Here is a 22,167-nt window from a genome sequence, read left to right on the forward strand (position 1 = left end):
AAACCATAATCCCCATTCCTGGTTAGGAAAACTAATTAAAAACATTTTGAAAATTAAAAAATTGTGATACAATTATGAAGATGCTTTTTGATTCATCAAATGTCCTCAAAAAAAATGGAATAAAAACACAAAAAGACTACAATGTAGCTGAAATTTATGTTCAAGCCCAAAGAATAAGCTCTATGTTTAAATACAGATGATGAAAGAGTAATGGATCCTCAATTTTCACCTCCTTTTCTACCTCCTGTCATTTAAGATAACTTATGTGGGGGAAAAATTATCACAAAATATAATTTACCTACAACTACAAACAAGTGCTCTCGCCCTTTCCAGAGTCCTGCGAACTGCTGAATTCCCCTTGATATGCATCAAGGGTTCAACAAAGTTGGACCCACAAAGGAGAATATAACTGATGAGATCAGCAATAAACAGATAAATGCAAAATGATGCCGCAGACAACTATCTCCTACTGCTTGCAGTCTTGCCCTTGCTTAGATCAGCGAGTTCTTCAATGAGCTTTCTCTCATCAGAGCTCAATCTCTTTGGGATTTCAACCTGCACGCGAACCAACTGATCGCCCCTCATGTTGCTCTTATTCAATAGAGGAACACCTTTCTTGGCCATTACAAGAGTCGTGTTTGGTTGGGTACCAGCAGGAATCTTCAAATCAACCACACCATCCACTGTTGGAACCTTGATTGTAGTTCCCAAGATCGCATCAATGTAGGAAACCTTGCATGTATACAAAATGTTGGTGTCATCACGTTTAAGGACAGGGTCTGGCATAACTTCAATAATGACGAAGAGGTCACCAGGAGTCCCACCTCGTCTTCCAGCATTTCCTTCATTTCGGACCCTTAAACGGCTACCAGAGTCCACACCAGCAGGAACTTTCAGACTTATCCGTTTTGTCCTTCTTACCCGACCATCCCCAGAACATGTGTTGCAAGGGGTGGATATTTCCCCAGTCCCACCACAAGAAGAGCAGGTCATTACCTGCTGGAAGACACCTAATGGGGTCCTCGCTGATGAGACAACCTGTCCTTGCCCACCACAAGTGCTACATTTGGATGGATTGGTCCCTGGTTTAGCACCTGAACCATTGCAAGTCCCACAGCTCTCTAGCCGGCTTATCTCAATCTCTTTCTCAACACCAAAAACTGCTTCCTTAAAGTTTAAGACAAGATTGTAATACTCATCCTGACCATCAACCGCTCTATTCCTAGAAGGTCTTCCCCCCTGATTTATGCCTTCAAATAACGACTCAAACAGATCAAAGGGATTGCTGAAATCCTGTAACAGCAGAGTTTGTCCAACCATAAGAAGGTAGATGATGTGATTAAAAATTTAGATATTTCCCATATTCATGAAATATTTACTTACATTAAAGCCTGGACCAGCTTTAAGTCCAGCCTCTCCATATCTGTCATATAAGGATCGTTTCTCATCATCAGACAGAACCTGCAAAACAAGAAAAACCATCGAGTAACTACTTCAGATCGTGGCTCTGAAACTGCCACAGCTCAATCATGAATCATAAGATTTCACTTTTACCTCATATGCATTGCTAATATCCTTGAATTTTTGCTCTGCCCCAGGTTCTCTGCACAATGATTTGGGTTAGTGTCAAACAAAATAAGCAAAAATATGCAACATTAACCAAATAGATCAAGGATAAAAAGAAGTTGATGCAACTAGAAACATGAACCTAAAATCATAATCTAATATAAACAACTTCATAGAGAAAATTTTTACTACTAATGCTCCTACAACTTATTGTACTATCTTCCATATCTTCTGTGAAGTCAAGCTTTAAAAATTCATATCCATTCATTGGTACAAGGCCCATGTTCTCCCTCTTCCAATCAATCTGCTAGCTCTAGGTTTTGATTTGTATGTATTTGTTTCATTTTCTGAGTGTTCATCATTGTGAACACAATATTCTTTTATATCAATAAAATTCCTATTACCTTATCCGTTTTGAATTGTTTTTAGTTATACAAAAAAAAATGCTCATAAATATAAACTCTCTTTCTCTAATTTTATTTAGTGCGAGATAAATGATTATGTTTTTTATGATTTATTTATATTGGACTCTTTGTTTCTACATTAAATTAACTCATCTAAAACAAAAATTAAAAAAATTTGATTAGATGGAACACATGCCTTAAAATTAAACTCTAATTGAAATCTAATTTTTACACTGAATTAACTAACTTGGCACAAAAATTTAAAATTTTTTATTAGATGAGATACGTGACGCAAAATTAGACTCTAATTGAATTCCAAGCTAAAATCTAATTAGATTTTCTCTCAACTTTACCTCTATATATATATGACTTATAAACTTGAATTGTTTTTAGTTTTATAAGAAAAAAAAAAAAAAAAGCTCATACATATAAAATCATTCAAATTTTTTTTTATGGTTTACTTATATTGGACTCCTCGTTTTTTACACTGAATTAACTCATTTGACACAAAAATTAAAAAACTTAGATTAGATGAGACACATGTCGCAAATTTAAACTCTAATTGAAATCTAATTTTTACATTGAACTAACTCACTTAGCACAAAAATTTAAAAACTTGGATGACTTATAAACTTGAATTGTTTTTAGTTTTATATAAATAAAAAATTAAAAAGATGCTCATAAATATAAAATCATTCAAAAATTATGTTTTTTTATGGTTTACTTGTATTGGACTCTTCGTTTTTTACACTAAATTAACTCATTTGACACACAAATTAAAAAACTTAAATTAGATGAGATACATGTCACAAAATTAAACTCTATTTTAAATCCAATTTTTACATTGAATTAACTCACTTGGCACAAAAATTTAAAAACTTAGATTAGATGGAACACATAGCGCTAAAATTAGACTCTAATTGAATTCCAATTTGAAATCTAATTGAATTTTCTCTTAGCTTTACCTATTATTATATATATAGATGTTGGGAAATCAGGTCTTGGCCTTTATTTTTGTTTGAGCTGAGTTTTAGAGGTTTGGCCAACCTCAAAATGGATGGGCCTTTATCACATTTGTACAAATCCCAAAAGCAGCAATGACCCCTAAGTCATTTACAAATGTTCAGGGTTGGAATCTCCCTCCCCTACTTAAAATGTATCAGAACAAATCCCAAAAGCCAACTCCCCTTTAATCTTTGGAAGACAAAACCAAACAATTAAACCACTGAATCTTGCCTAATTATCAATTCTACCTCAGTCAAGTTGTGTAACTTTGACATGGGCCTCATCATATATAAAACTCAAAAGACTGACTCAAATATCAAAATGCCATAGTTATTTAATACGTTGATGCATGCAATAGTTATATATATTCAACAACAACAAAAAAAAAAAAATCGAAGCCCGCTTGGAAACCTTGCTTGCAAAATAACACCTAAAATCTAATAACAAACATGTGCAACAGATTCTCAAATGAAAAATGACCTAGTACAAATAGTTCATATCTTACAAAACCAATAAGCAATTCACTTATAACAGAAACCTATCCTGAGCATACATTGCCAAAGGACAAAGAAAAAAGAAGAAGAGAAAGGACTCACTTGTTCACATCTGGGTGATAACTCCTAGCAAGCTTCCGATAAGCTGAAAAGTGAAAGCATAGGAGGAATATTAAAACATTAGTCAATCGAACATGTAATGTTAAAAATCAGAATTCAATAACAATATATATTTCAATTTGGTCATCACAAATCAAACAATCGTGCATGTATCCTTGAGTTCCATTTGAAATAATTGAAATAAAATCTTTCATACACTCTTGCAGTTGTCCTATATATATATATGCAGAAAAGAGGCACAACCGATGTGCAATGTACATGGGAAGTAAACAAAAGATACACCAAATAAATTAGATAAAGAAAAATATGTGCGGGCAGCCCTCAAATCATATAAGGTCTTCAGTAGCAAAAGCTTCAAAGTCCAGGACCAATTTCAACAACCTCTGAAGCTTTGAGCATTTCTTTCTCTCCAAACACACCACATAAGGCATAAATGTTACTTTTTGGAAGCTTTTTTTTCTTTTTCTTGTGATAAGTAACTTTTTTGGAGACCTTTTAATCTTCAAAAAGAAAATGTTGGATCAGAAACCCATATTTAATATCCAAATAAGTTGTAACTAATATATCAGTTTGAAGTGTCTCCATTCTGGAGGTTTTACATTCTGGAGTTGAAACTCATCCAAAAGGCTCAATTAATAAAACCCATCCAAAACTGTTTCCCATTCATCAAACTAATACAAAATCTCAAATGCAATTTTACATGTGCATTAACAACACAATCACTCTCAGATTCTACAACATTCTGGGCACCAGATCTAGTGGAAGGTATTGCTTTTCACTTCATTAAATATTTACAAGGGAGAAAAAGTAAAAATCATAAAGCAAATAAAATACTTAACAACTTAAGACCGAAAGGGCTCAAATGTTGAGGTGCACAGCCAATTGCTTTCATCATTAAGTCAGGCATAAAGTTGAGGTGTCAAAAGGAGGTTCTGACTGTGTCACATAAACATTTATATCTGACCTAATACTACTTTGGCAGTTTCAGTCTCCAACCATCTCATACAATACCCTAATGCCCTTTTTTCAATCTCAGAGCACTGGATGATCCCCAGAAATTATCAACAAGTTTAGTTACTAGAAAATGGTATTCCCCTTTTTCAAAAAAAGAAAAAAAAAATGGGGAGGGGAAGCCAAACTCCATAAACAACTCCAAAGCAACATCAGTCAAATCAATAAGGGTAGGGATAAGATGGTAATGAGTTGCATGGCATAATATTGAAGTATTTGCTTAGCTAATAAACATGGAGAAGTCTACTCTAATTGGTCTGATCTCTCTGCATACAGTTAATCTTAAAGCCATTAAGTGAAAACTTGTATAACCATTGCAAGGATGAATTAGCAACTATTCAAGCAAGAACTTAAAAGCAAAGAAGTTCATAGAACAATATGCCAAAAAAGTAAAAAGTGTATATACCGCTTTTAATTTCAGATTTACTGGCATTTCTTGACACCCCAAGAAGAGAATAGAAATCCTGTACATAAAAAGATATTAGTACCTTAATCTGATAAGTAAAATAGAGCATTCCTTCTAATAAAAGTTAAATAAATAAATAAGGAAACACAGATACCCTATTTTTTAAATAAAAATAAAATTTTGAACCATTGAGCCCCAACTATCATTTTGAAGAAAAAACAAAACAATTTTACACTCACAGAATCTGCTCTAACTGTGAAACGTGCACCCCTACGGCGATGTGAAGTTTGAGATGACCCTGGATATGATAGCATAGGGAAGGAACCTCGAGAAAATAAGCTTGAACTTGGTGCTGATAAAAAGCTTATACTGGTTGTAGTACTGCAAAGAAGTTGATATAAGCACATCAAACATTTCCACAGTTTACCAGATCTGAAAATCTAGGTAACATTTTTCTGACAAGTAAATAAAATTTTATTTGAAGAGATGACTAAATGTACATGGAAAACAAATACTAAGTAAATTTTAAAGTATATATATATTAACAGCCAGATATAAATATCAGAGAGCATGCCAATACTCAATTTCCATCACAATAAGCCACCAATATCTGACACTAAACCCAAACAATAAATCTCCACGAAAATTAAAATCACATCAAATTCAAACAAGAGTCTCACAGAGAGAGAGAGAGAGAGAGAGAGATCAAACAGCTATAAAACACACACCGGGATAATCACACAGAAAACAAGCTGATCCTCATTCTAACATACAAGCAATTATCACTCAACAACTCAGCTTCCGTTATTATCTCTTCATTGCTGCAGTCAAAACACTCCAAATTTATACAAGTCAAATATATGACTTAAAAATTAAATTTAAAAATAAATAAATAAAAATGAGATAATTTTGAGTGTACAAAGAGTCTCAATTGTGACTAGACTAGTCCTTTTGGAATATAACGTAGATGTGGCTAGCACTTTTCCTTGGGTCATAACACTAAGTGTTACATAATTATCTCAATCCAACCTCATGCGTTCCTCTCTCTCTCTCTCTCTCTCTCTCTCTCTCTCTCCATGGAAGTAGATACAAGAGAGTAGGTGTCCAAGTCCTAAAATTTATTGTGTCATGTTCATTCCCTCGAGAGAGTCAATTCATTAGGGAGATCTAAACGATCCTAAATCCAAACCTATAGAAACAACTAGGATCCTTTTCATTGGTACTCCTGCAAAGTAGATGCTGGATCTTGGATTGAACCGCAATTCCTAGTAAGCTACTCTTTGAAAGCCTTGCCCTACAAACAGATGGCTTGTCTGCTTAAAGGAAAGGTGGAAGGTCAAAATAATTTTTTTACAAGAATAAGTTTTGCACTAGTTTATCAAATCACCAAGGTATGGTTCAGCTAAACTAATACAAGTGTATGACCAAAAACACGAAGATTCAATTACTACATTCCTTTGTGCTAACTTTAATGGTGCATCTAGAACTCCTTCATTATTCTTCGAAGAACTCTTTGTGAAGATTCTAAGAAGACTTTAAGACTACAAGATTTTATGAAGGAGAATATCAATTATGACAATTTCTATGTAAAATTAGGAGTGTGTAATTAATTTTCATCAGCACATCACATACTCAAATTCTCTTCAGATTAGCTGCAAGTATTGCTTCACACTTTAGGGATGTTAAGAGTGACAACTTGTATTCGCACTTAGCAAGTAGCCTAGTACGTTTCTTCTATTTTGTAGCAGAACCTTAACATTTAAATTCTTTTTTTAATTGGTATGTTACACATGAACCTAGTTGCTCTTGAACCATGATCTCATACTCCACCTTGCACTTGCAAGGGAAGAGGGTGCCATTTAAGCTACTTTTGAAGAAATATAATAAGAAAGGAGTTTCTATACAATCCAATTATCTAGGAAGTATAATCTATTGATGATAACTTAGACATATAGACTGATACTCACCAATTTCGGGATGTTGGAATCTTGTTTGTGACATAAGATCTCAGCATACACTGAGGGCGAATTCCCCATTGAGCAACCCACGTGCTTCCACAAGGTGAAATTGCCATCAATATTGTTGGCTAAAAAGAACTAATTATGAGTTTATGCCTGATGAACTTCTGCCAAGAGAAAAACATATAAATCAGGATATTAGTTTATAATACAACAAAAGAAGCTATACTGGTTAATGAGAGCCTCTAATTTGAGAAAAAAAAAATTTGATTTAATGGATTAAGCTCAAGAAAGGACTAAAGGATATATAATCCCCAGCATGATTATGTAGGCAACACAGCCCCCTTAAATGGCCCCATATAGAAGTTTGGACATGCAAGGACTTGTGCAGCACGGTTTGCTTGCTCAATAAGCATATCAATACATGGCACACATTCATGAGACTCACTACGACCAATTTCTTTACTCTTTATACAATTTTAAAAACTCAAATTGCAAATGAACATGTGTAAAATATTGTTCCCAGTCAAAGAGCTTAAAGAGAGAGCACAAACACAAGAGCAGAAGAGTTCATAAGTTTATTCAAGCACATAAAATTTTTTAAGGAAAAAAAATGATTTAGCACAAGTCAAAAGGTAATGAATGGTTGAACAATAATTTACTAAAATTTCTTGTTGTACCAAATTTTTTTTATTAATTTTAAAAAAAAATTAAATTTTTGGGTATGTCAGAAAGCATCTTCAACAAAGGATACTTCTGCTGCCATCTGGTTTACATTGAAAGAGGGTAAGATTGGTAGGTGAGCTCCCTGGGTTGACATATTTACTCAAAATGAGCAAGATTTGACGAGTCATTAATCCCACACCTAAACTTTTGGGATGCAATCCCTGGTTTCCTATGAAGTGGAACACATCTCTGACTTCATGATTTGGACAAGATTAGAAAGGCAGCAGATAGACGTGACCTTTTATTTTATCATTTAGGAAGTGCAATATAAGTCTTCATAATAAATAGACTAGCAGCATATGTTTACAGCAATACACTGATTTTTCTTTTTCAGCTCATCCAGATTCAAAAGCTAAGAACCATGGGCTACAATTGAAATCTAACTTCTGAAACCCAAGATATTTGGCAAGTTTATGGTATCACAGGGTTATATACTGTCTACAGAACTTGGAAACAGTCCAATCTGAGTTGAGCTGCTGCAACTCATTAATCTTCGTTCCTCAACTTCAAAACACTTTTCTTTTTCTTCTCTTAACAGCAAACACTCCGTTACTCTATACACAATGGCATTAACATCCCCCAAATCAAAATCTACTTTACTTCAAACTTAATGAGTGACCTAACACACTCGCACAATGTATAACTACATTTCCCAGTCATTCAGTACCGTCAATTTCCTCCATTTTCGAGTACCAGCTCCCTCCCATAAACAACAAAGTGCATCGAAACAGGGTCTTAACACATATTTCTCTCAAAGAACTAACTCTATGAGTGTCCTCCACCTACTAAGAACTAAAAACTCCTGCTTAGTTATCATTCTCAAAGAAATTTTCCATTTCAAACTACGCCAAAAGTCCTTATCCACTAGGGTTTCATTTCACATCCACCATTAACAGAACCAAACAACTAATTGAACACAAAAACAATGACAACACGAAGCAGCATATCGTTCCTCAATTCAAAGAACAAGCATATCGACATCAATCCAATTCAAGCAATACAACACAAGACAATACAAAACAGAAAAAAAACGCAAAGCATTTATTCGAAGTCGCGAACTTTTCGTGAGCAGTAAAGCAGTGTAGAAGAAATTAGGGCATTTATTCGAAGCTGCAAATGGAAGACGAACCTGTGTTTGGCTTCGCTCTTTGTTTCGTTGAATCTCAGCAGCTCTTAGGTCACAGCCTCTCTCTCTCTCTCTCTCTCTCTGTGAGAAGTGAAGTGAAATGAGAGGGAAAGAGTGTGTGGGGGTTTTGGTTGCAGAGGAGGAAGATGAGGCTCTAGAGAGCTCTAATTGGAGACCAAAATAAGGCTGATAGTGATAATATTGTCATTTCAATGGGGTTGGGTTTTGGGTTTTAATGTGTTGCTTTCTGCGACCTAGTTGTTTCGTGTTTCTACGGCTTCTCCACCGTTCGATTGTGATCTTGGGTTGGAGATCTGACTTCTCTCAGACTAGTCTGTCAAAATGCTGATATTTTATTGGACCTGAGGTGGACAGGTCTAACTTTATGATATTTTCTCTGCTGGTTGTAAAATAGAATAATAGAGATGTAAAAGATTTTTGCAAATTATTTCTGTTGTGAACTAGTGATACCAAAGAAGCTTGTTTTGGTTTATAGAATAATTAGTATAGTGACAACTGTTTTTTTGACAATTGCTTGAAGAGGTGGGTTTTTTTATTTTTAATAATTCTATAGTTACAATAAATCTAGATATTTTGAAAATATTAAAGGTGTTAATCGATCTATGAGGCTATTGATGGTTGAAGTAGTAGCTTGTGATTACAATAAATAAAAATGGTGTTAATGATCTATGTGAAAGTAATTATCCATGACTTAATCTTGCCACTACACCAAATTCAAAAAAATTAAGTTTGTAGCAAAGTTGTTATGTGTAATTTTATTTAATAAACAAGTTAGACTCAAAAATGAGAAAGTTGTGACCCAAGTATTGTATTGTAAGTGATTTGTTACATATATGACTATAATATGAGATACCACCTCTTGTAATAAAGTAAATATAATACTAAACTAAATAGTCCGAGCTCTTGTAAACTTTGATGTGTGGCTCGAGAAAGGACCTAGTTTTTATTAAATTGTATACACAAAGATTTATGCTAATCAATAAATTCAAGCATACAAGCATCACATTCAAGATAAGTGTATATAATATTATATGTTTCTATATTTACATGAACTTCATAAATAATTATACAGTTTTTTAACTAAACTCATAAGATATGAACATATTATTGATAAATTATTGATAATATGAATGGTATTTTTAGTTGTAAAAATTAATGTAGTTTTTAACCATATAAAGTTGGTGAATTTTGTAAGTTCATAAATGAAAATTATACTACTTAATTAACTCAAGTTATATACTTTCATCTGTAATTTAGTTGTTATTATTATTAAAATAAAATTTTGAAGGGATATAAAATTTGCTAGTTTTGGTGTTTACTATATATATATATATATATATATATATATATATATATATATATATATTGGAAAAGAAAATGAACAAATTATGAACCTTAAATACTTTGTTTGGCTAGGCTCAGTTTGTTTTCAACTCTAGGTTCAATAATATTGCTCAATCTCTTTTATGGAGAAAATTAATATTCAAAATTATTTCTCTCGCTTATTGTGTTTGTAGCATTCCACTTGTTTTGATAGAAAAACATTGTTCAAAATTTGACTCTTTTTTTTTTGTGTTTGGTTGCAATCCTAAAAATATACTAAAAACATATTTTTCCTTTTGTTTTACTCGAACTAAAAAGCATTCATATTTTTATTGTAATACCAAATAATTATAAGAATAATAATTTTCATTCACAAAACATACCCCAAATATGGAAACATTTCCTATTTTTTCCGTTTAGCATTTAGGAGAGAGAGAGAGAGAGAGAGATTTGATTTTGATTTTGATTTTTTGCTTGAATGAGGAAATTCAACTCAATCACCATTAATAAGTGGATTAGTCTTATTAAAAAGTAAGAATAATGGTTTTTTAATTTTTTATATATAGAACTTTAAACTAAGTATTATTTAATTTATATTTAAATATAAAAATGCACATTAAGATTATCACCTTAGATCTCAAATTTTATTTAGGGTCTGTTTGGATAGAACTTATTGCTGAAAATTGAAAACACTGTAGTAAGATAATTTTTAAATGTGTGATAATATTGTAGGACCCTTTTTTATTTTTTTGAAAAAATGCTTGTGGGTCCCATGAACAGTGAGTGAATAGTGCATAAATAGTACCTCTAGTCTCCCGCACAGTAACTCCATGTGCATGAACAGTACTTGTTACTGTTCATGTGCTGGAAGAAAAAAAAAAAAAAAAAACTTAAAATGCAGTAGACTTAAAACGTAGCAATAAAACATGGATCCAAACACATTCTTACTCAACTTTGCTTATCTTCCATTGATCCAATTAAAAAAAAAAGTTTATTAAGTGACTTGTTGTATCAGACACCATAACATATTAAAAAATAAAAAATAATGATCGGAATAGTGATAAGTAATGAGTGAGTGGCATACTAGGACTTTTTTTTAAAAGTTTGACATGCATTACTTGAAATATTTATATAACTAAACGAACTGGGAAAATTTGTGAGGTCAATCATAAAAGATTTTAAAAAAATTATAACTCTTTGCAATTGCATCATTATTTTTCGAAGAAAAATTTAACAAGATTTTAAAACACCATAAACGTGTCTTTCTAGCTAGCTATGGCCCTAAAAATAAATTAAAAGACCCTTTTTTTTGTTATTCCTATGAGCGTAGCGTTAGAAGCTGTTTAGAAGTTATAGCTTAGAAGGCCCTTTGAATAGGAGGAAGTACACCTTGTTACGGGTGCATGCTTTCTCCCTCTCACAAGCTAGTGAGACCCATTAACTGTGGGTCCCACCAGCTGTGAGAGGAGAGAAACATACACCCGTAACAAGATATATTTTCTCTTTGAATAGAGGTGAGGATAATTGGCCGAGGTCTTATTCGAGGCTAGTTGGAATTTGAGTTTGCTCTCTTTTGTCTTAACCCTCTCTCTGGACAGTTACATCAAAAACAATTCAACACCACCCCTGTCCAACTATTTGGTTTTTCAGTTGGAAGTATAAGACCTCTTCCCATTGAATCATCTAATACCTTTACACTTTTAAACCCAAAAAAAAAAAAAAAAAAGATATATATATATATAAAATTGTAAGTGATAATTGATTAACCGTTAACGACTTGTTACATCAGTCATCATCTTAGATTCTCCACTTAAGATTCAACCATATAATTACTTAATTAAAAAATACACTTTCATTTCATGAGAAAAAATCCACATTGCAAAATTTTAAAAGGGGAATATAAGAAACATAACCTAAGTCTTGGTCTTTATGTAATAATTAGCCTACTCTTTGAACTTACTTTAAGTTTTTTTTTTTTTAGAATCCTTTGAACTTATTTTAAGTGATAACTGCTAATTTATAGAGTCGGTGTCCCCAAGATTAACTCATGCATGCATATTTTGGTCATTTTACCTAAATAGAACCTTTATTAATAAAATATGTACAGAACTACCAACAACCGACCTTAGCTCAGTTGGTAGAGCGGAGGACTGTAGTTGTAAACAATTGTCATCCTTAGGTCGCTGGTTCGAATCCGGCAGGTCGGATTTTTTCTTTTTTAATTTTTAAATCTTTCTCTTGAAGTTTTCCCCTTACTTTCACACAAATACTTTATGCCTTTCTTTACTTTTTTCCACTGAGCCTTTATGCCTTTACCTTTAGTATACATGCCATGCTTTAATATGTGTTTTTTGATAATAACATGAGGAAGAAGCCAATGCTTTAATGTGTTAATTAAATCAAAGGTGAATGGACATTGTAATAACTAATAACCATTACATATAGAATATATTCGAACTAGTTTGCAATAAGGATATTAATTTGATTCCAATTTTTGGTTTGTGTTTTGCTTGCCAGCTAGAAACCAAACTACAAAATACTCCCATTAGGCAAAGTAAGAGGGATTAAAGCTTTGTTAGAGAGAGAAGAAAAAGGGGTTGGGGGTGGTGGGGAGTTGAAGCTTTATTATAATCCATAAATCATAATTAGCTAAGGCACATGATTTATTGAACCACTTGAGAGTCATATTTGATAAAGAGTAGTATTACACACAATGTGTATAATATTTTTATAAATAGAAAATATGACTTTAACTCACACTTTTTATTTTAAAAATATAAGCGTTATGTGCAACCATTATTACCCTTTAATAAATCAAGCATACAAAAAAGCAATTTCTAGTTAATTGAAGATGTGCAACAATCCAAACAGTCAAAAGAAAAAACAGAATAAATGAAAAAGTTTGAGAAGAGATAAAGAAAACTTTCTACTCATTTTGTGGCTCATGGTTCTTTTTGTGGTTGGTGCGCTTGTTATATTCTTGAAATGTGTTCACACCTGTAACTAACACAACTAGGCTAAACCATCCACCACTTTCCCTCATCAGAAAAGAGAGAGCCATACAGAGAAAGTGATCAATCAAATTAATCAAGCCAATATGGATGTCCACCTTCTCCTTCTCTTCCTCGTGATAATTCTATTCACACCAAAGCTAACCATAGCTCCAAACCCAACATGTCAAAGCTCCTGCGGCTCCCTCCAAATCAAGTACCCTTTTGGTTCCGGCTCCGGCTGCGGCTCACCACGGTTCCAGCCCTATGTAACCTGTACACCCAGCGGAGACCAGCTCCTCCTCGCCACCCACACTGGCTCATACCCAATCACCTCCATAGACTACAAAACTTCCTCTCTAACCATAAGCCCCCAAGAAATGTCAACATGCTCATCCATGCACCACTCCTCCAATTTGGGCCTAGACTGGTCCAGCCCATTTCAGCTAGGCCCATCAACTTTCATTCTCATTTCATGCACATCCCCTACGTCTTCCTTAACCCTAAAGAGCACCCCCATATGTGACCCCTCAAGCGTTCACCTCTGTGATTCACTCTACACGTGCCCAGCCGTCGTCTCCCTCGGCTTGCCGTTGTTCCCGCCTACGAACACGTGTTGCGTGTACGCGCCGGCGAACTTTAATGGTAAAGGAGAATTGGAATTGGATGAATTAAAGTGTGATGGGTACTCGTCTGTGGTGTCATTAGGAGACTATCCAACTAACCCTTCACATTGGGAATATGGGGTGGCCTTGAAATATGTCAATGACGAATTGGATAATAGCGTTATTGGCAGCAAATGTAACTCATGCGAGATGAGTGATGGTATTTGTGGGTATGCGCCACCAAGCAATTCGTTTGTCTGTGTTTGTAAGAATGGATATAATACAACAGTGGATTGCTACAATAATAAATTATACGGTCAGATCGAGGAGCAATATTGGAGCACTGCTTCTTTTCCAACAGGTAGTTTTTCTTTTCTTTTCTTTTTTTAAATTGTCATTATTGCTTTATTCAGTGCACTAGGTGCTTAGCCTTGAAGCAAACCTACTATGTTAAGCTTTTTGCTATTCATAGCAGAATTTGCTAATTGCGCTGTTAATTGCACATAGTGAGTATGTGCCTCGTAAGCTAAAATTGTGAAACACATGATTTACAAGTGTTGTGTGTATGGTGTGTGTGTCCACTTTACAGTATGCAACAACAAGGGAAAAGGCTCTAGCAGCTATTCTGCAATTAGATAAAATCGCATTTGAAACATAAAAAATAGATAGGCTATAGCTAGATGCAGAGTGTAGCTTAATTAACTAAAAGTTTGCTTTTATGTTATTCTCAAGTGGATCTGAGTCCGTGATTTCTTTGTTTCTTATTTATCTTTCATAATGTTGCAGGGAAAATTTGGTTCGGGTTTTTGGCAGGCCTAATCTTCTGCTTAGTAACTTGATCGATGAGACAATAAAAGCATCTTTAGTAATATCTCTATATTTTTGTACTGTTTGAACAGTGGACAGTGACATTTATCTTTTACCTACCTACTTTTTTAAATACATCTTTCAACAAATTCTCTATTATTTATCTATCTCATTTAAATATTATTTCTTCATATTTTAACACACATATTCCCATACCTATCCTCACTCATTTCTTTGCTAATTTTTTATTATGTTTTATTCTTTTACTAATAAACAGTAACACATTAGGTTTGGAGAATGATTGTTCATTAACAAAAAACTTTTTGAGTTTTAAAGAAGCTATTGGAGAACTATTTTGGTTTCATTCTCCGTTATAAAGATTATTTTACTTTACTTAATCTATTGGAGATACTCTAAGTTTTAGTGCGACTTTGACGTGTCTGAAGTAGTTTTTGGCGTGCAAAGTGGTAAAAAGAAAAGGAATAAAGGCAGTTAACGCTCAAGCATCTCCTATGGATGAATGTGAACCATACGCGTGGAATAATTGCTACATTCCAACGTAACCGTTACCACCGCTGACTCCAAATTTTCTACTAGCTTTTTTCATTGTTAATGTCGCGTAAGTGCCTTTTCTTTTTGGTAATGTGGCATAAGAGAATTTAGTCTCTTTATTTCCCCTAAACCTTATCTATTTATTTTTTAAAAAGTAATTGAAATATAATTATACCATAAAAAAGAAGATACAAAATTGATGTATGTGAACAGTATCAACAAATAAGCTAAAAAGCTATTCAAAAGACTTTGCTTAACATATAATCAAATATTATGATTGATAGTTTCTGTAAGAAAAGAAATATTATGATTAATACATGATACAGAAGTAATGTAAGAATCACAACTTATCATCCCAAGTTGTGAAAAATTGTGTTTCTAGCATTGTTTAAATTGTAACCACTTGAAGTCTTGAACTTCCAAACTTTTTTTTTTTTTTTTGAAAGGGATGCTAAAGCGCTTTCATTGAATGGGATTTAAACCCAAAACAGTTACATCATTTAGAATTTGAGAAGCAATAACAGGGGGAGTATCCGGCCTCCACCCCAATAATACAGTCAGATATGTGTTTGGCATATTTGGCCATTTGGTGAGCTGCCTTGTTCCCGTCTCTGCGAGTAAAGGAGGATTTCCATGTGCTGAACTTGGATTCCCATGACTTTATGCCAACAATTAAATGATGAACTTGGATTGGGCCCGAATCATGGTTAGCAATGGCAGCCATGACAGTTTGGGAGTCCCCCTCAAGAATGATCTCTCTAAGGCCCAGCTCCCAAGCAAAAATCGTGCCAATCTCAGCAGCTTTAGCTTCGGTCTCGAGGGCACCAAGTGGATATGGAAGTAGTTTGCTGAGAGCTCCCATAATCTGTCCCTTGTCATTTCGAACCACCACCCCAATCCCACAGTGTCCAAGTTCTTTAAAAACAGCACCATCCACGTTGACCTTGTACCATCCAAGAGGAGGGGGTTTCCAAAAGCCAAGGCCATGGGGGCGAGGAGGGTGTGGAATCACAGAGAAGCTTTGGAACTCATTTAGGAAGGCCCGTGATGCTTCAAAAATCTGCAAAGCAGTTCTGCCAGTCTCCCCATGCCGAACAGCATTACGGTTGTTCCAAATGGACCATGCCAATGCTGCGAAGGTGTCAAGGCCTTGGCTGGGTTTGGCCTCTTTAATGCACCAAAACAAGTCCAGAAATTTTGGAGCAATGGCAGTGAGGCCCGGAGCTTTGAGGTTCGCCATTTACCACACCGCAGTCGCAAGTTCACAGCCCCAAAACACATGTCCAGCTGTTTCAACTTCCCCACAAATGTCACACTCCACTTCCACTGGGATTTTACGATCTTTGAGTTTAGTTTTGGTGAGAAGGATAGTTTTGGTGGAGCTGCCAAACGGTTTGAACTTCCAAAATTCCAAGCTAACGAAATTGAAACAGCAGGGGATTTAAAAAGCCAAAAAACCTCTTAAGTAAGGCGAGGTGAGAAAAAACCAAATCATAACTGACTCCCCCATCGCCTAGATAAAGAGAGGTCCTGCATCTTATAATAGAATGTCTCGTACTCGAATTGGTAAGAGTTTATTTATTTAAAGAGTTTAGTCTCAGTGGGGCTTTGCTCTTATCGTTGCATCTTGAATTCACTCCTAAAATAGGATAGGCAAATAAAGAAAAAGCAAAAGGGAAAACGGGACGAGAAGGGGTTCCCAACGACCACAAGGCCAAAAACTTAATCAACCATAACCAAGACAAAATCTAGCTTAATTTCTTTTTCTTTTCTTTTTTATAAATAAAATGTGTAATATGTTACGTTCACAAAATTTTTACAATACTTTCGCAACAATTCCCAGAGGAAAAGTTGTTGCTAGCTCCACCTAAAATTTGTTACGAAAGTGTTGTAAATGTATCACTTCTCGACCAACAATAGTCTCTAATAGAAATTCAAAAGGCTCAAATCATTTGCAAATGTTGTGGAATCAGATTCTAAGCCTCTAACTTTCCAGTTGTGACGATAATAGCTAATATACTTTTTGCATTGATATACACTTATCTACCTCTTACCTCTATTATATCATACTAGTAAGTAATAGCTAATTAGTACTTTTAAGAAAACCTCATAGCGTCCATGTTTATACAAAACCACACAATCAAGTTTCATAAAATTGTAGAGTCAACTGAGAAATCATACATTCCTGAATTCTCTACACCATTTCAAATAGACCATTTAGTCTACCTTGTGGCCATTGTTGTGGTTATGTTGCTTAGGTGGAGGTAGATCCATGAGAAAAGACTCTATGTGCTTGAACATCTCTTTGGGTTTCTCAACGTTGATTGCATGCCCTGCATTCTTTATGATTACGAGTTCCGCATTCTCACCCAAATGCCTGTATAGTGGGGAAGATTATTTCAAAATTCGAACCTTAAAAACAACCCATGAGTTGGTTGATGAGGACATGACAATAGAATGTAAAAGTGATCTGAAGGACACAACACAGAGGTTCTGTTTTCTACCCAAATAGGTTAGAGAAAATCAAAGTATGAATGATATTGTCGAACTTATTTAGGTCTTCATATCTACCTTTTTAATCTGTGTGCCAATTCCAGCGGGAATACCTGGTCTTCTTCTCCCCAGATTAACAATGAAGGCTGCATGAATAAGAAGAAGAAGTTATATAAAGGGATAACAATTTTTGCCCACCCCGTTTAATCAGCCCCTCCCGCTTCATCCCGCGCGGGTATTCCCCACCACGCAAAGGTGGCGAGGCGGGAATGAGGCAAGATTTTAGCCCCGCCCCACCCCACCCGCCCTGCTTTGCTAAGGGTTATAACTGTAAATTTTTCATACCCTAAAACCTTACTATTTAAATAAACATATCAATATTAACTTATTTTATTCTACCTAATATGATTTTCTGTCTTTATTTTATTATGTGTTATACTATGATATATATATATATATTTTTTTTTATGATTGTTTTGTTAAACACTTAGATATATTATTCAATTTTTTCTAAAAATTGATTTGATTTGATGGGATATATTTGATTATAATTTCAAGTATATTTTTATTAATGAAATAAGCTTCATTAAAAAAATTGTACTAATTGTAGGACAAATTAACAAAAAGTAGAGTTTTACGGGGTGGGTAGGTCTTCTCAGGGCCCCAAGGGACAGAGATGGAGTGAGAAAGTTTCTTCATCATGCGGGGGGCAGGGATGAGGCAAGACAAAACCATGCGGAGCAGGAACAAAGACTTCATCCTTCGGCCCCACCCCGCCCCACCCCATTGACATCACTACTTATATATGCCTCTAAAATATTCTCAGAAAAGAGGTAAGAAATATATACAGAAACTAAGCTACGGTGATTGTATAACATGTAATATGGAATAACCTGGGTTATCTTGGGAAGATCAGACAATTTCCTATCCTTGTGTAACGCGTGAATCAATCCTTTCTGCTCTTCATAGTGTTCTTTACCCAGCACCTGCCAGTGCAAGCAATTACCAACACAAAAAGTTTAATTAAGCTAAAACTAGAGATGAATTGTTGCCAAATATTATCAACTTATCCCTGTCAATTTTGGATTGCCCCCCAAATAAATATTTCATGTCACAAGAACAATTTTGGACAATCATATCAAGACAAATAAGCTAAGTAGCATTTTAGAGGCTTTGAGATATATATTAGATACTCAGAAAAATGAAACTGTTTAGAGACAGCTTTAGAGTATAACTCCAAAGGAAACCAGTTGCAGGAGATGCATACTATATGCACAAACAAAAGTATTCCAAGGTCAACTTTGGTGGCACGTAAATATCATGATAGGTTCAAGTTACCACTTGTATAATTTACTCTCCCCAAAACTTATAATGTCGTCTATAACATGCTTAAATATCAAGTGTTTTTTTTGTATTTTGATATCATACATATAAATTTATTGATTGAATAATAAGTAACACGGCGCAAAACAAAATTATTGAGATGTGGAATGACACTTGGTCCCGTCATAATACAAAATTAAATAAGGGGATAAAGCTAGTATTAATTAACATAATAATGAGGATTCCTAATGGTTGATAGTGCCCCACCTCTACCTCATTTCTAATAAAGACATTGTGAAAAGGAGTGTCACTGCGTCAGTTGCTTCCATGGTCATCTAACTCAGCTCAGTGGATATTAGTTGCGTCACTGCCTTTTCTTTTCGTCGGCAATGGTCAATAAAGCATTAAAACCCTGTTATTTAAAAGAACCACTTGGCTCTGGAGATAAGGGCCTCTCTTTTATGCCCACAATAAAATCTTAGCAAAGAAGCCATACCCGTTACCCTCTCTCTATCCAAGAGAGGAAGGTATTACATGTTACCGATACTCTCTCTCACAGGGAGAAGTTTTTCATCCCAGAGACCTTTGATTTTCCAAGCCTTAGAGCTTGAGGGTTAGGAGGAGCATATCTAATAAGTAATAGCCAATTTAATATATATATATATATATACACCTCCAATACCAATATTATAAACAAGTCAATATATCCCTTCTATCGATATTTGTGAGAATCTTACCAAATAAAATAAAAAATATCACTTTAATACTACTTTCATAGGAAATGAAAAAAATTGTTAAAATATTAACTGTTTTATTTCATTTTCCCATAAAAACTTTCTTTAAATGGATTATTAACTAATACCCTTAGAGCATTCGTTAGCATTTTTCATAAATAAATAAATAAACATTTTCAATGAGTTAATGGCATTTAATAGGTACTCCTAGTAACCATAGGAGTATTCTAGCGTAGATCCAAACCTACAAGAAAGGAAATTAGTGAGCCGTAGTTGTTACTTGTTATTCCAACCCTAAGGGGGTATGAGTAGGCATTAAGCCGAGAGTGTGGGGGGTTTTTTGCTATTAGAAAAGTTAATGATGAAGGGTGTGACTTCTGTTAAATATGTTTAATACACTGAACCCGCAGTAATAATGACGCATATCATGATGGCAACGAGTCCAATATCACAGGAGAGAGAAAGGAAGGATCGCATTATTTATTGTTTCTAATAAATTGCAAGCCGTCTAAAGTACAAGTACAATTTAGAAGAAAAAAAAAAAAAAAACCTAAACAAACAAACAAAATGTCAAAACAGAGACAGCTCCCCAAATTTCGTACCAAAAATCAAAACAAAATCCAAAAAGTATTATATTAAACTAATTTAAAAAACAAAAATGATTAAAGAGAAGGGACCCACTTACATTGATGAAATCGTTGAGAATACAAGATGGGGCCTTCAAATTGGGTTTAACGAACGTTAATCTCAACAACTCTCTCATCTTATCCGCATTTTGCGGTAACAGAATACTAACGGCCTCGTCCACGCTCTTCACCTTAAACAGGCCTTCCTCCATGTCTCTGTCTTCCATGCACACCCCGGTGCAGCAAAGCACCACGCGCTCCACGCTCTCCTTGAACCGCGTGGCCATGTTGTACGCGACGAACCCGCCGTAACTGATTCCGACCACGCGCATGTTCTTGCTCGCGCCCTGGGCCTCCATGAGGCCCATCACGCACTGGGCCTGGAATGCGTCGGACCTCTCGGGTCGGGTCGAGCGGGACTCGCCGAAGAAGACCAGGTCCGGGACGTAGAGGTTGAATTGGGGAACGAAATGGGAGATGAAGTGGTTCCATTGCCACATTGCGTTGGCGCCCATGCCGTGGATTAAGAGGAGATTGGGCTTCGATGGGTCGTGGGCCTTCGGGGCCCAGCAGTGCATCACCGTGCCTTCGCCGAGGTCCGTCGTCGTCGACTGCAGCCCCGCCTTCTGGAAGGAGTACCGGTGGTACCATTCAAACGCCTTAGCGATGCTAAAGCAATTTGACATTTTAAAGTACAGCAAGGAGGAGTGTTTTGTGTTTTGTGTGTTTTTGTTTTTGAGAGTGGAGAGAGCGAGTGAAGGAGAGGTGACGAATGTGGCACAATTATAGGACTGTTTTAAAGGGTAGAAATGTAAGGTCATTTTTTTCCTTTTTTCTTTTTTAATACTTTTTCTTTTTTTGACTTTATTAAACCACGTGGAAAAACCTAAGAAAAACCCTATCCTAAGTTTTATATATATATATATATATATATATATATATATATATATATATATATATATGTATGTATGTATGTATGTATGTATGTATGTATGTATGTATGTATGTATGTATGTATGTGTGTGCCTGTGTAATACTAAAATTATAAACTATTTTACAATATTTTTACAAACTGTTATTATGATCAATTTCTTATTGTTCTTGCCTGAACTCACTAATAACATTTTTTTTTTTATTTACCAATAATTACTCACGATATCAACAATTTGTAAATATAATTTATAAAAAATTTGTAACTCTAAAATTTTTCTATATATATGCTCTATTTTTATTTCTTAGACTTATATATTTCTACAATGCGGACATGTGTCCAAACTAATTGCTTGTTTGAATCATAGCATGTCCAGTACAAAAAGTCACAAGACACAAGCTTCACCATATTTTTACTCGGTATATGTTTAAATGAATGTAAATAAATAATAATAAATGAAATTAAGGTGAAAAATTATTCTAACTTACCGGAAGTTCAGTAAAAAGAAAAGAAAAAATGTGTTATTTCATTGCGGAGAGTTCCTACTAAATGTGCTCGGAAAATTATTGAATACTTTAGAAGTATCATAAATGCGTACTCTTACCCTTACATGAATTGTGAGACCCACCATAAATTTAATTAGTAGGACTTACAGTTATGTGAGAAGTGAAAGTATGCATTTATGATACTCTGGTAGTACCAAATAGCCCATGTGCTCACCACCAATAGGTCCAATACCATTACCCTTTATTAATTGAATTAGGAGTTTGGCTACCTAATATTCGTGTCATTTGCTGAATTACCTAACGATTAGATTAATTAATAAGCTCCTTATAAATAACGAATATTAATTTGGGAAGTGCAGTAGAAGAACAGAATTTATTCGTTTCCATTACGTACACGGGACTGCCAAACAAGGCATCATTTTTACTTGTTATTACGTGCA

The 22,167-nt window shown here is 34.7% G+C and overlaps 3 protein-coding genes and 1 non-coding gene across 4 annotated transcripts; 2 read left to right on the plus strand and 2 right to left on the minus strand.

Annotated features, from left to right (window-relative positions):
- Positions 1–44: 44 nt before the first annotated feature.
- On the minus strand, positions 45–9,000 carry LOC142625549 (chaperone protein dnaJ A6, chloroplastic-like). The gene is made up of 8 exons (XM_075799181.1): positions 8,820–9,000; positions 6,974–7,131; positions 5,246–5,387; positions 5,007–5,064; positions 3,572–3,614; positions 1,555–1,603; positions 1,384–1,461; positions 45–1,293 (listed from the first exon to the last, which is right to left on the minus strand). The coding sequence occupies exons 2-8, from the start codon at positions 7,078–7,080 to the stop codon at positions 460–462; spliced, it is 1,311 nt and encodes a 436-aa protein (XP_075655296.1). The 5' UTR covers positions 7,081–7,131; positions 8,820–9,000; the 3' UTR covers positions 45–459.
- Positions 9,001–12,279: 3,279 nt separating this feature from the next.
- On the plus strand, positions 12,280–12,367 carry TRNAY-GUA (transfer RNA tyrosine (anticodon GUA)). Its single transcript is given in 2 exon segments — positions 12,280–12,316; positions 12,332–12,367. It is a non-coding gene; the product is annotated as a tRNA-Tyr (tRNA).
- Positions 12,368–13,124: 757 nt separating this feature from the next.
- LOC142625901 (uncharacterized) lies at positions 13,125–14,732 on the plus strand. Its single transcript, XM_075799650.1, has 2 exons — positions 13,125–14,116; positions 14,542–14,732. The coding sequence occupies exons 1-2, from the start codon at positions 13,258–13,260 to the stop codon at positions 14,592–14,594; spliced, it is 912 nt and encodes a 303-aa protein (XP_075655765.1). The 5' UTR covers positions 13,125–13,257; the 3' UTR covers positions 14,595–14,732.
- Positions 14,733–17,184: 2,452 nt separating this feature from the next.
- Positions 17,185–21,064, minus strand: LOC142623862 (uncharacterized). Its single transcript, XM_075797339.1, has 4 exons — positions 20,350–21,064; positions 18,501–18,593; positions 17,686–17,753; positions 17,185–17,491 (listed from the first exon to the last, which is right to left on the minus strand). The coding sequence occupies exons 1-4, from the start codon at positions 20,974–20,976 to the stop codon at positions 17,332–17,334; spliced, it is 948 nt and encodes a 315-aa protein (XP_075653454.1). The 5' UTR covers positions 20,977–21,064; the 3' UTR covers positions 17,185–17,331.
- Positions 21,065–22,167: the final 1,103 nt, after the last annotated feature.

This window comes from Castanea sativa, chromosome 2 (genome assembly GCF_040712315.1).
Source record: "Castanea sativa cultivar Marrone di Chiusa Pesio chromosome 2, ASM4071231v1".
NCBI lineage: Eukaryota > Viridiplantae > Streptophyta > Magnoliopsida > Fagales > Fagaceae > Castanea > Castanea sativa.